The sequence below is a fragment of the Sapajus apella genome, unplaced genomic scaffold, assembly GCF_009761245.1.
Source record: "Sapajus apella isolate SASKATOON/1434 unplaced genomic scaffold, GSC_monkey_1.0 scaffold10, whole genome shotgun sequence".
NCBI lineage: Eukaryota > Metazoa > Chordata > Mammalia > Primates > Cebidae > Sapajus > Sapajus apella.
Genome location: NW_022436950.1, coordinates 4,438,834 through 4,453,667, shown reverse-complemented (window position 1 = coordinate 4,453,667; position 14,834 = coordinate 4,438,834). Strand labels below are relative to the sequence as shown.

Genomic DNA, 14,834 nt, shown 5'->3' with positions numbered 1-14,834 from the left:
CAATTTGAGCACCCAAATTAAAAGATTCACTTAAAATGCAGCGGAGACAAGCGGCACAGCCAAGAGGGGCCCGGGCGTGCATAATGTCTATTGTCTGCGTCTGCGTTTGCTTTTTAATGCCAGTGCCCAGCATGGGAGCGGGGCCCTCCTAGCGTGCACAGAAGGGGCTTGGGGTGGGGGGGGACCCCGAAACAGGCCGCCTTTTGACAAGCGCCTGACAGGTATGGGTGCCTTCGGAGATCTTTTTAGGAAATTGGGTGTTTGCGAGACTAAATTGAAGCAAGCATGCTGTGTGTGTATGTGTGCGAGAGAAAGTTAGCCGTCAGTCAAGTTTTATCTCTTAATGAATAGAGACTGCTGAAGTAAGGGTTAGGTAATTGAGTTTATAATTAATTAGCCATAACCCTCATCAGATAAAGCAGTTGTGAAGAATTTTTTTTATCTCCTTTCTCTCCCCAGGGCCTGCCCTTCTTTGTCCTTGCACTGACAGCCAGCACTTATCTCGGGCCTGCTGGAGCCCGTGCCCGTCAGTCCTCCCCCTGGCCAGGGCCGAGGGGTGGTCAGCCCAGCGTGCATTGTACTGTAGGCCCACAATCAGCCCAGCTGTCCAGGCCATGATGAATTAGCGGTGGGAGTTAACATAGAGGTGAACTCCAGATCAGCCGATAGCTCGCAGGCTGCCGCGGTTTGTCCTGACTTCAGCGCATCTCTGATAGACCTTTGACACCTTCCAACAAAGAGGTTACGGGAGGGAGAGTTGGGGAAATGTAGCGTTCCTCCAGAAAGTTGGGCAACTCACAAAAGACCCCTTAATTTCTATAGCGGTCAGTTCAGTCCACAAAGGAAGGAAATCCATGAGCGTTTATGCTTTCTTTGAGGAACTTTTTTTTTTTTTTTTTTTTTAAGAAAAAACCATTTACTGGTACTTTGCATGTTTCGGGTAGAAGCAATGGTAGAAACATAATTCATTAAAATCCAAGATGGAGCGGATCTGTCTTGACTGCATTTTATGGACGGAATGAGAGGAAAACAGGGAAAAATGGCTTCCCTACTCTGCCTCAAGATTTGAAGTCTGATTCAGGCAGGTTGAGTGAGGAATTGTTTTAGGAACAGGAAAGGTTGTGACTTCCTTGGTACTGAGTTGGAAATAATGTCGACTTCCTTGTGATTCTAGTTGTTCCTTTCTAATTAACCCCCAGGCAGGTGCAGATAAACCTCTCAGTACCCTGGGGATGTGGCAGAGAGGAAGATGTGAGCCTTTCTTTCCCTCTTCTGCAGTCAGTATTCTATAATAGATTAAATGGCAGTTTGGTTTCTTCTTTGTTAGCAAGACAGGTACCACTTTTCCAGACCACCCTATGGTAATTATTTGGGGACTCAAGGCCAGACTATCTTATCAGACAATATGCCTGAATAATGATTTTGGATGTTAATGAAAATTTAATCAGACGAATATATTACTCAGCCTCATTTAGGGAGTAAAGTGTGTAAGTGCATCTACAGGTGCTGAAATTTCTAGAGCAAACTAGCTCGTTTTTGCAGGAAGTAAGATGAGAAGCTGGCAGACTGGTGTATGTGGATGGAGGAAGGACAGTTGCTGGTTTGCTTTGGGTTTAAGTGTAGGCTATGCCCTGAGTTAATTTAAGTAGTACTGTTATCAGCAAAAGTTCCTAGTTATTTATTGCGGACGCTTTGTCAGCTGCCCATGTGCGGATACTAGATGCCATAATTGAATCATACCTAATGATTCCAAGTTTTTTCATGAAGCAAATGTGGTAAATATGTCCATTCCAGGCTTTCTTTGAGTATGAAAAAGGAAGTTGATGCGTAGGCTCATGGGATGGTTGAGCTTTATACGACCAGATAAAATCATCCACATAACTCAGCTAGAGAGAGCAGAGCTGCCATGTTGAGGCAGGTACTCCCTTCTCGGCCTCCCCTTGTCTTCCAGGGCTCGTGGGGTCACCTCCAGCAAACCCAATTTGAAAACCGGTGATCAAGCATTGTCAGCTCCTGCCACAGCTGAGAAATGAAGGCCTTGTTCAAGGTCACGTGGAGAAAAAGTATTACGTGGAGTAGACCCCGCTCCTCCCCCACATCCAATTGAACCTGGGCTGTGGTCCTGTAGGGTCCCTACGGGCCTGCTCTCCTTCCCTCTTTCTGTCCCCCTTAGATGGGATATGTGGGGCCCGTCTCTGGCTCTGCTTGGCATCAGATGGGCCACTCCTGCCGGCTCACCTCCCTGCTGGCTATTTGCCCTTCTTCACAGAGGTGGGGGAAGGTGGTTGCCTCATTCCAGCCTCAGCTGCTATTGTGGCTGCAAAGGAACAGCCAGCTCTGCAGCAGCCCATTTCAGCACATCATGGGCAGAGACGGCCTCCACGAAGTCAGCTGGGTGTAGGAACCAGAGGCTTTGAACCCAGACCAGCTTGGAGCCTGGGCTGTCACTCCCGCTTACTAGTGGTGGACTTGGGGATGCTTCTTACCCTCCGAGCTTGACATGCTTTATCTGTTAAGTGGCATTTGATGATGACGGTGAATTGTGGAGTGACAGGTACTCTCATGGTAGGAGCTCAAAAGGGGCCAGGTTTCCCTGGTTTCACTTGTTTACTGTTATTATTTTCATAGAGGAGTTAATGGTGCAAATGAGAAACAACTCTTTCTTCATTCTTATTTTTGGAGTCTGTATCCTGTACAGTATTTTCAGAAGCAAGATCTCTTCTGCTGTGGGAGCCCAGGACGTTTGGTCAGCTCTGACTTCATCACACAGACTTTGTGAGAGGATGCTTCAGAGGAGGGCCTGCCGTACGTCTGCTTCTTATATTTGTTACTTCTGACATCGTAATGCCAGTTATTTTAAACTAGGGTGACTAATGGACCCTTATTTCGTGAAGGAAAAGAAAAGTAGAAAAGGTTTAAAGGCAAAAAAGATGAAGGCATTTGTCTCTGATGTTCCGCAAACCGGTCTCATCAGGCCCCAGGTGGAAAACTGACGTGGCGATGCGTGTGCAGCCATCCCTTGGGGTGGCCACGGAAATGGAAGCGTGAGGTCATCTTGTGATCAGCGGCAAAAGTCTACCTGGAAAATGGTTACTTTGATTTTTCAGGGAGTTCGTAGTGTGACAGCCATGTCAAAATTGTTCATTAGTAGATTTATTCAAAGCTAAACGTCAACTGAAATTCTTAACTATAATTGCTATAGTTTTTTAGATGTCCTTATTCATTCAGTTACAGATTTATCATTTTTCAAACCAAATTCTAAACTGTTACTTTCAGTAGATTTTTGAAATCGTGTCAGTTGAGTTTTAGTAAATTTAAAATAGAGCAATTTCTGCTTTAAATATAGGGTATCAATCTTTCCTTCAGCTTCCCTGCCCTGGACTTTCGATTTTTATATTATAAATACATGGCTACTCATCTCATTCTCTTGCCTCCGCTGTGCTGGGAAGACTGAGCATCTCCACTAAATTCAAGTCAGAAGATGTTTGTTTGAATTGGAGACTGCGTGTTGGTAAATGAGTGACAGTAACAAGTGGGTGAGTGGGGACATGTCCTCGTGCCTTACAGGAGGTGACTTGTTACCATGTGGGGTCTCTAGATGCACGGAGGCTGCTGCATTCCCAGGGGGTCAGCCTTGTCTCAGAAGTACTGAGAATAGTCTTACATGTTCATCTTAAGCTAGCATCACTGAAACTATAGCTTCTTCTCTTTAGTTTCTTCTTGTACCCAGTGATTCACCCAGAATGATTTGGGTTTCCATGTAAGAGAATGTGATTCGCCTGGTAAAGGGATAAGGAAGGGATTATCTGACTCATGGAAGTGGGGGGGGGTCACCCCAAATAGCACCATGAGGAGGCACAGCTTGAGTCTGATCCCTCTGGCTTGGGGCTGCTGTCAGGACCTGTATTCACATGACCTGTGTGCTTCAGCTTGGGCCCTTGAGGTTCCTGTCCTTTCCACATCTGAGCCAGCCGTGAGCTCAAACTGAAGTCCTGTGAGTGTTCTCATCAGTCGCGAGCAGCCCGGTGTGGACCACCTGCCTGTCCAGTACTGAATCAGTTCCCGTGACTGGGGTTCATTGCCTCAGCCTAGACCACACGTTGACCCAGAGTACACAGGCCAGGATGGGAAAGGGTGCCTTCCCATGCAGAGTCACAGGTCCTGGCCAGAAGCGCAGGGGTTGGATGTAGGACAACAATCATAAATGTCCCTTGCCCAAGTTAGCATGACATTTCAGAACTTCAGCCGAGGTTCCCTGCTTGCCACTCACACCTGAAGGCCTCTTGCGAGTACTGGCCGCTGCCATGAGTTCAGGTATCTGAGAGCATGTTTGGTTCCCGTGCTGCGGTTTGGTCGGATGTGGTAGATGTGAGACCAGTGCCTGAAAGAGGAGCGCTGTAGAGAAACATAAAGACACACCCTCAGCCACACTGTATTTAATGGCCCGGGTTTGTTTTAAGTTGGAGTCAGACATTCCATGTGAAGTGCCCTCACTGGAGCAGCTGGAGCGCCGGTGATCTCCACGGAGGCACAGGTGGTGTGGGCCTGAGATGCTACACTGCAGAGCAGGAGTCATCCATTCCCGGACAGCGGATTGGTACCAGCCTGCGGCCTGTTAGGAACCGGGCCGCACGGCAGGAGATGAGCGACGGGTGGGCGAGCATTATTGCCTGAGTGCCACCTCCCATCAGATCAGCGGGGCCGTTAGATTCTCATAGAAGTGTGAACGCTACTGTGAACGGCACATGCCAGGGATCTAGGATGCACACTCCTTATGAGACTCTAGTGCCCGATGATCTGAGGTAGAGCAGTTTCACCCCAAAACCATCCCCCGTCCCTGTCCATGGAAAAATTGTCTTCCAGGAAACTGGCCCCTGGTGCCAAAAAGGTTGGGGGTCGCTGTTGTAGAGCCTTTGACGAGCATCCCCAAGGAGACCTCAGACACGAGTCCCTGCTTTGCAGGGTCCTGACCCCGACCCTCGGGTTGCTCACAGCATGCATGTCCTTTGAGCGACTTTTCACCCTGATTGCAGCTGTTCCTTTTTAAACAGAACCTGTGAAAGTCGGTACACCAAAAACGTGGATACGTTGCATGTCACGTATATACATTGTCTGTTTCTCCGCATGTACCCCATACAGCAGTGACACAGAAGTGCACTTCCTTGGTTTGCCAGCTAGCTTTTGTATAGCAGTAAGTCCAAAGTCCACTGGTGATGAGGAAAGCCTGGAAGCAGCTAATAGAGAAGCATTTTTATGTAACTGACTTGTAAGAATGTAGCACAGTCGTCATTTGGGAATTGACTGGGTATAAAGAGTTTTCCCAGAGTCCCTGTGCCGTGTTTTTTGCCAAACTGTCTGACCATGTTGCAAGTGTGAGGCATGTACTCAGGGCTGCTTCCTGGGTGCTCCTGGGGGATTTTCATTTTTCTGGTACGGGACTGGAGAATTTACAAGATACCATGACGGTACAGCATTTAATTTTGTATCACCACTTTGGGAAAATGTGTATCTTAATTGCTAAAATCTTTTAATATAAATTCAAATTGAACATAATCTAGGCTGTATAGCAATCTTTAAGGAATTCCATCATCAACATTACCACGTAAAGGAAGTTAAGTTGGGCATATAAAATCGTAATTCGTTAAATTTTTCGTTAGTTAGTAAGCAGATCACTATTCATAGCCAAGATGCATACAGTTTTGGTAGCATTAGTTAAAAAAATGGAAGGATAATGCTATAGAACATGAACGTACCATTTTTAGAGAAGTATACTTATCACACTTTTTGATTGCAAAGTTCCTGAGGGCTTCTTAGTGATTAAAAACATTTTTACTTATAAAAAGTCAGCTTTGTTTCTTTTTTTTTTTTTTTGGAAACAGAGTCTTGCTCTGTCACCCAGGCTAGAGTGCAGTGGCGCAGTGTTGGCTCCTGGGTTTAAGCGATTCTCCTGCCTCAGCCTCCTGAGTAGCTGGGATTACAGGTGCCTGCCACCGTGACTGGCTAATTTTTGTATTTTTAGTAGATACGGGGTTTCACCATCTTGGCCAGGCTGGTCTCAAACTCCTAACCTTAAGTGATCTGCCTGCCTCAGCCTCCCAAAGTGCTGGTTTTACAGGCATGAGCCACCGTGCCCAGCCAAGTCAGCCTTCTTTTTAAGATAAGACACTGAGCTTTCAAGTTGGCAAATAGATGGGCGGAATGTATATATCCTATTTGTACATATTGAATTTAAGATGCAATCGTTTGGGGGAAAATGTTTTAAAACCGTACAGAATTTAGGAAACAGACCTTTTAACTAATAACTATTATTGAGAGATGATAAAAGTAACGAATATGAATTAGTTCACAGTGAATGATATTTTGTGTGCATGATTGTCTGTGATCATTACAGGATGTGTACTTCCCCTTACAAAGTTATAATGTATCCATCTACCATGAAAGGTCCCTAGAACATGAAAGGTGGTTTCTCTACATGCCTGTGAAATTGATGAGCTGGGGGAGACTCACTCATATTTTAATGCCAGCAGTAACAGTGCTCGCACCCAGAGATCAGGGGCATCAAAGTTGGTGGTAGCAAGGAGTATTTGCCACTGTAATTGACAAATAATACCCCTCATAAATACTGCCAGTCTTTCAATTAGTTTTCATCTAAAATTCGGGCCACAAAATGATGGCCTGTCAACTGACAATGAATGGCAAAAATTAATAAATTGTCTTCTAAATAGAATGGACACTTAAGAAAAATTGGGCAGCCAATTTAGCACAGCATGAAGCGGGGGGAACCTTTTGTACTGGTGCTGGGCGCTAATGTTGTCCGATCTTTATTAATGGTGCTCGGCAGCTGCTGACAGTTTTGTTGCTACTGGCAACTTTCTTCATTAAAATTAAAGCCAGCATCAAATTCCATTAGCCGTACTCTGGGCACCTTGCATTTTTTTTTTTAAATACATATTGTTTCTTTTGTTAACTCCCTCTCCACCCATAAGAAGTTTTAAGAGAAGTTAAATAGGAGGAATAGTTTGCTAAGACCAGAGAACCATTCTCTGTTGTTTCTGGGAAATGGCTGTCACCGGCCCGGTTAGAGCCCCCATCCTGAAATCTGCAAGCCCCCCTTTTGTTCCATCCCCTTCCAGAATTGGAGCATATTACCTCTAAAAATGACACACTATTTTGGATCTGCAGCTTTCAGATAGGAACGACTAATTGGTATGAGGCCTTCTAGTTTCTTATTTTTTCTGAGCAGTTTAAAAAAAAAAAAGTTCTTGCTTCCCGTTTCTACCTGTATTTCCATAGCTGACTGTACCTTAACACAATAGTAACTCGATGCTCAGAGAGACTCGCGTTTGTCCGGAAGGCCTTAGAGTTATTTTCCCGAAGGCATGACTTTTATCTGTAGAACAAATTTCAACCTTTGAAGGAAAAAAATCGAGCTTTGCTGAATAAGTTCTGAACTATTGTCTGAAAAGCCGTTGCCTGCCCTTCACAGCACTGTGTGCAGTTCAAAAGACTCTGAAATGCCTCCGCCCTGGAGCTGCTCCTCTTCAGGCAGCAAGAGGCAACAAACAGCTCTGATTCTAGGACAGCTCAGTTCTTGGCTGTGCGCAGCGTCTTCCACCAGCAAGCAGAGGTTGTATGGCCACTGCGAATGTCTCTTGAAAAGGAACTAGGCTGGGATCACCATCCCCATGGGTTACCTTCCCCTCCCAGCCCAGTCTCATAATTGCTTTCTTCTGTCCTCAGTAATGCTAAGTTTAGGGGCTAAACCTTCATCTCAGTTTGTTTTCTTCTTTTTCTCCTCCTCCTCCTCCTCCTTTCAACTTGTATCTTACGCTGAAAGAAACACAAATACTCAGTAAAAAGCTAGTTGTCAAGCAACAAAGGAAAGGACATTATACCAGAAAACACACACGAGAAATTAAAAATATAACTACCTCTGAGCATCCTAGCACTCAAGGCAAAAAGGAAGAGCATAATTCTGAGCTCTGCTGGAAGTCAATATGTAAGTGCATTCTGTATTTCCTTTAACTCTGTTCTAACTTGAAACCGTCATTATAATTACTTTTTTTTTTTTTTTGCCTCAAGGAGATGGCTTACAGATTTAATATGAGGATTACCTTTTTCTAAGCAAACAGCTTTCTAGTCACCACTGTCTCCCCAAACCTTCTAGTCTCACATCACAGATAAGTATTTGATTAACAGTGTCCAGGATAATGTTAAAGGAAATCTAACAAGCACAGTATTGTCCTTGTAAACCTTATTCTCAGTCTTGGAATTCTTAAAAAACATAACAAATGACTGACAGTTCCAAAAGCTCATCATTGAAGACAGTCCAGTGTTTTGCTTTGCAGAGAAATGGCAGTAGTGCAGATTCTGGTTTTTTGTAATAAATGTTTCTGACATTTTAATGAAGTAAATCAATCAAATAATTACAGGAAGGTTCTGCTATCCAGTTGTTCCTTTTTGAGTAATCTTAAATAATTAAAGCAAGAACAACACGCCAAATGATGGTTCAATTAGCATGTATAAAAAATAAATATTTACTATGATTGCATTATTTGCCAAAACGGAGATGTGCAATAATTTAATATTGTAGATAGGCCCATAAAACAAATGGAACCAAATCTCTCCCTGTGTACGGCCATCAACCTCCAAGGGCTGCTCTCCACTGTAGACGCCCCTCCTCTCACCCCCCACCATATCTGAGCCAGGCGCGGAGACAATTGTTACTTGATGACTGAACTCACTAATATGTTACAGGAAATGGGGCATGAAATACAATACTTTATATATAGTATGTACTGTGCGATTCTTCCATTGAAACAAGGCCATTTTTAACTTGCTGATACAATATTTGCAGTGGTTCATCATTAGATTGTCCTGATTAACAATCAGCTTCTATAGAGGGACCGTCTGAGCCGTTGTTTTAAAATGTGATGAATCAGAGGATTTGTCCAACATCACTTCATCGTCTTCTTTACGTGGTTATTGGCATTTGGGAACTTTGGAGTGAAATAAGGTGTGGTCTGTTTTATGCAGTCATTTCCAGCCGTTTTGACCACTGCTGTGCGTTTCTTCCAGAGTGTTTAAATTGGTAAGGTGTCATAGGCACCATTTGAATCTACTCCATAATCAGGGAACACATTTCTTGTTGATGGCAACAGCACGCAGTCTCTGTTTCAACCTCTGAGTTGGAACAGAGAAGGCTTTCACAGAGGACATTTGGTGGAAATGAAACACATCCAACCTGTCCCCTGTTAACTGTCACCTCCGTCACCCACATGCACTGCCTGTATTTAGCAGGGCAGCCTCTGCCTGTGATTTGCAGGGAGCGGTGCTGACAGCGCTCTTCCCTCTCCTTAGTTCCAGGAAGGTCCAAGCGGTTGAGCTGACTGCTTGTCTGTAGAAAGACCCAATGTGTCCTTGGCGGGCAACAGGTATTCTGGTAGATACTCAGGTTCCTGCTCATCAGGGAGTGATTCTGGGCATCTTCACCTTCTCTATGCATATCTGTATCTATAAGCACTTACTCCATCTAATCACCATTTTCAGCAACTTAGCATTTCCTTAAATGAAATGTTGACATCTGTAGAAAAGATCTCTCTGACATTTTAGATGTAACACGACTTTGAAAGTCCCATTTGGGAGGAAGAGAACCATTGGGGACCCTGCCCCACGGGGTTCCTGAGTGTCCTGGGCACCTTTGCTTGAGCTCATTCTTTTCATCAGATATCAAGAGCAGGAGTGCCTCCTTCGGCTTGGACTACTGGATGCCTTAGCACCCGGCAAGTGAGTGTGTGTCTCAGAAAGAACACAGAGCGTATGAGACCACACGGGGCCCTGCCGTCCCAGTGTTCACCCATGGCTCTGTGCACACTCAGCCCAGGACCATGACCCGCATTCAATGCACTTTGTTTTCCAGAAGCATAATTTATTTTCTAACTTCTAATTCGTTCAGGATGGTATTAAAATTTCCAAGAAATTATTCATAGTAGTGAATTACTGCTAGTAGTTGCAGTGGTGGTGGTACTTGTCATTGTCATCAAAGTGCTGGCGGTGTAGTCCTAGTATAAGGAAGTATTTGTGCTGCTCGGAATGAAACTTGCACATGGAATTTTCTGGAGATGAGGGCCAGGTGTAGGACGCATTTTCTGTGCCGGTTCTCCTCCGTAGCAGAGACTGCCTGGAGTGCTGTGTTGAGAAGGCCTCTGAGGCTCAGCGTTGCAGTCGCCACCTGCCGTCACTGTGAGGTAGGGAAGTGGGAGCCCACTTGCAAACTGTCCCAGGTGCCCTTTAGCTATTCTTGGTTTAAGTCTTTAAGACTAAAATTGACACATGGCTGTTTGTATGCACAAACCTTTTTCTTTCTTTATTGTGTTTATTTTTATTTGTATCTTTGAGACAGAGTCTTGCTCTGTCGCCAAGCTGGAGCTCAGTGGTGTAGTCTTGGCTCGTTGCAACCTCCAGCTCCCTGGTTCAAGCGATTCTCCTGCCTCAGCCTCCCGAGTAGCTGGAATTACAGGCATGCACCAGCACGCCCAGATACTTTTTGTATTTTTAATAGAGACGGGGTTTCACCGTGTTGGCCAGGATGGTCTCGATCTCCTGACCTCGTGATCCACCTGCCTCAGCCTCCCAAAGTGAGCCACATGCACTCGGCCCACCTTTTTCTTTCTTTAATCAGGAAGAAAGTGAGTAATCTTTGTCATTTCTCCAGAGAACCTCTAGTCCATGTCTGAATTGCCGTCACCAACCATATGCACATCTGAACTTCCGTAATAGATGTCAGGATCCTGAGGGCAGCCCTGGGTGTGTTCTTTATGCCTCTTCTCATCCAAGATAGTGCTGTACACTCACAGTGCATGCATTGAGGCTTTTTGGGTTGCTTTGGTCTCTAACGAGATCTTGTGTGTGCGTGCTATTTATAATCCACTCTACCGTGGAGGGCAGGGCATGTATGTGTGGTTACCATATAAGATTTGGAGCCCACAGACAATGTGGATTCACGTTAGGCCTTTACTACTCACTGGTTATATTACCTTCCCCAATTATTTAACTTCCATGAAACTTTTTGTCATTCATGGTAATTGTTAGAATCATTCAGTAATCCATTTATCAAATACTTTTTGAACACTTGTTATTTGCCAGGTTATGGGCATGACGGGAATGGTCCCTGCTATCCTTAAGCTCATGATCTACCAACTAAGGAGCCAGACTGCAGGGGGACCCCACGTGGTCCGGACAGCCCTGTCAGATGGAAGCACAGTGTGAACCACAATGTCATTTTCATTTTGCAGGGGTAGGTACATTAGAAAAAGTGAAAGGAAACAGTGAATCTGAAATTTATTTAGATATGCTTTATTTAACCCAGTATATCCAATGTTGGATCACTTTAGCATACAGTCAGTATAAGAAGTTACCTTTTGTCCTGCATAACCTTAAAAATTTGGTGTGTGGTTTGCATATACAGCAGCTCTCAGCTGGGATTGGCCTCCCATCCAGTCCTCAGTTGGCACTTGTGGCTAATGGTGGCCCTGGGGGACGGTACAAAGTCCAGGGACAGCCTCCTCTTTGAGCGAGGGATGATTTCAGCTGACCAGGAGACAGACACTGGCTGGGGTCAGGGAGGCAGCGTGAGGTGGGCCTCCTGGGCCCAAGGTCATCGAAGGCCCTGGTGGGGAGAGCATGTGGTTAGCTGCAGCTCGCTCTCCAGGGCAAGGTAGCAATGTGGGAGGAAGCCCTGGCGTGAGGTGGGACACCTGGTGTTCAGGTTGAGGCTGTGCCACCAGTGGGACACCGGGTAGTGATGTCTGCAGCTGTGGATGAGAACTTCTAGGGGAAGAGTTAACTCGGAAATAAAGGAACTCTGAGCATTGGCAGCACTGCAGAGTCAGGTGGATGAAAAATTGCCAGCAATGGAAAAGAGAAACTAAAGGGAAACAAGGGGAGTGTGTCTTTCGGGAAGTTCCTGTATTTAAAAGTGTGTGTTGGAGAGAAAGGACACATCTCCCATGCAGAAGACTTGTTAGTATTTTACGTAGATATACAAATCTGCTTCAAAGCTTGCCTGATGTCCTCAGTTTTGACTCTATAGCTCTGACTTGAATGCACAAGCAGGCCATTCCCACGTGATTTAATAAACACTTGCTATAGCATGTATAATCCTTGCAGTGAAAACTATTTAGGGATCATTTGCTAGAATAAAGCAGGAGCAGCAGGTTCTGAGTGTTGCTTTTGCAGGAATTCCTCTCTGCCATAGCCACGTGCCGCTATGGCGTCCCATGAACTCTGTTTTTGCAGAATGCCCCCATCACACGAAGGGGTTCGGCTCACTCTGTGCCCGGCCTGGAGGCCTGGGTGTACTTCCTAGGCAGGCAGTTGGATTCGGTTTAATTTTCTTTAGCTATGGGAGAAATGGAGTCCATTTCCAAACCCCGGTAAGTGCCTGTTGGTTTTGTTTGCGGTTCTGGCCTCCGGGGCGGTCTGGGTGGGAGGAGGAGGTGGGCGGCCAGAAGGTGATTGAGCGTCTCCGCACCACTGCGCAGCTCCCGGAGCCCCCAGACGCCAGTCAGCACAGAGGGGCGGCCTGCAGAGGTGTCACTGGCAGCCATTAAGTGCAGATACTGTCGACCCTGGTGTCGTCCCTGAGAATCTTGTGACAGAGAGAGACAGAGTGAAGGGAAAGAAAAACGAGGCGATCAGGAGATAATATTAACTAGAAAAATCAAGAGGGAATCTGTCAGTCCTGGTGGGAAAAAAACATTTTGTTTTTCTTAGTTCCTTTCTTTTCCTTCCTTTGGATAGTGGGGTTTGCTTTGGTTTTAGTACCCCAGAATCTAGTAGCTTCATTGGCTTTTTTTTTTTTTTAACTGCCCATATTTAAAATTCCTTTGATTAGCGTTCGGTTCTGGTTGGGACTTAATAATGCCAGCCAGACCTAATGTGAACCATGCATCTCGTCGGCATTACTCGTAGGCAACGTGGTTTTTTAAAAAGGAAGGAAAGAAACACAACAAACTTTTTCTTTCCCTCTTTCCCTGTCATTGTTCTTGGTTTTGTTATTCAGCGGACGCAGTATTAAATTGGATTCTGTGTCCATCATTATTAAAATGTGAAGTGTGTCGGTCACAAAGCATACATTTCGGGGCAGTTAGCTGAATAATTCTTTTCTTTATTATCCCAAATTACTGCTGAGCTCTGGAGAGGGGAGCAGTTTAGCCAATTATTGCCATTTGAGCTGGATTTGTGGGTGATTAGCTCCTGGCCGAATCCAGTCCCGGCCGGCACTTTGAAGCCTGTGCTGTGTGATTTTCTCAGCAGTGAGGTAGGAATAGACGCGGCTAATGACAGGAAGGTCGCGCGGGTGAGCTGACCTGTGTGTGGCACAGACTTGGGTTTCGCAAATAGGGCATCCACAATAACAAGTGTGTCACTAACCCCGCCGTGCATAATCGGGGCTTTATAGGATTGTTGGAGATGCTGACAGCTCAATTAAAGTGTAACCCTTTGTACCCTGCAACCTGGCAGAATGACAGAAATATTACTTGCCAGAAAGGGGAGGGGGTCTTCGGTGAGCTGGTTAAAGATCCAGAATCGGCCCCTTGCCCCTTTGCGCCTCCCCCAACTCCCTCCACTGTACAGAAGGAGCCGCAGAAACGCTTCCGTTTGTAAAATAATAGGTGCTCTGGAGGAGGGGCAGGGTGGAAATATTACTATTTTTAAAAAGCTCAGTTACAGGGGGATTCCTGCTGTTCCTATGGAAACACTTTAAACTAGAGAGAAAGTTGAAAAGATTTAGTCGTGGCAGAGCTTGTGTCTACTGGTCACAGTTTCTGGTCATCTCCTTTTACCAAAATTTACCTTCCAGCATCCTGGATGTGAATTTGCCAGAAGTTTTCCATTTGTAGAGGACTGGGGGAGCCAGTTAATTGGGATGTGTTTTTGCACACAGTGAATGATTTCTGTGTTATCGATTTACTTCTTCCACTTAACGGCATTTTCTGCAGCTTGAATGGAAGCTGTCTTGATCCATAGATGTCTGCGCATCTGCGGACTGGCCATTTTTGCCACAGTTTGTTTTTTTCTGTCAAACCCTACATCCTGCAGCACGTGGGTCTCTCATCCAGATTTACTTGATGCTGTTGTAATTAAGCGGCAGCATGTGACGCCCTGTGCGCTTCTTTATTTTTGGTTTTAGGTTTTTGGTGGATTGCTTTGATATTTTATTTTATTAGAGGCTAGGAGTATCTGTAACTTGGCGTGATTATTCTTGTAGGTTGAGCCAGGTGCCAGATACCGATGTGGGAATCTGGGAGCCAGAGCCGCCTCAGACAGTCCTGTCTCCCCAGGAATTCCTAGCCCGTTGCGGGAGACCATCTGTGTGTGAATTTGGGGTGTGCTGGAATTGAGGTGCCTGATAGATACTCAGAGAAGTGTGTCCAGTACAGAATGGGAATTGCGACTCCAGAGAGTGGGGAAGAGAGAGCTGAGGTCCCCAGGGTGACATAGGGGCCTGGAGGGCATATTTGGTGAGACTGGTGAGGTCGGCGTTGGACCACCGCCCATGATGGGTGCTGTTCGTGCTGTCGGTGTGCCGGGCTGGGACAGCATTTCTCTGCCCTAGAGCAGTGCATGGCCGGTTCGTGCAGCTGTGTGCAAGTCAGCTCAAACTGCCTAAACAAAAGACCACAGACTTTGTCTTAAACAGCAAACATTTATTGTCTACCAGTTCTGGAGGCTGGAAGTCCTAGATCAAGGTGTCAGTGGTATTGGCTTCTGAAGCCTGTCTCCTTGGCTTGCAGTCAGCCATCTTCTCCCTGTGTTCTCACAGGGTCTTT

The 14,834-nt window shown here is 45.7% G+C and overlaps 1 protein-coding gene across 12 annotated transcripts in view; it reads left to right on the top strand.

The window, feature by feature from the left end:
* AGAP1 (ArfGAP with GTPase domain, ankyrin repeat and PH domain 1) overlaps positions 1–14,834 on the top strand; it is a 616,003-nt gene that overhangs the window by 349,023 nt on the left and 252,146 nt on the right. The window contains exon 10 of one of the 12 annotated variants that reach the window (XM_032277598.1): positions 460–5,056. The exons of the other annotated variants lie outside the window; for them this stretch is intronic. Within the exon in view, the coding sequence (XP_032133489.1) occupies positions 460–618 (159 nt within the window). The 3' untranslated portion in view covers positions 619–5,056. Of the gene's footprint in view, positions 1–459; positions 5,057–14,834 lie in introns of those variants that run through there. 12 annotated transcript variants of the gene reach the window in all.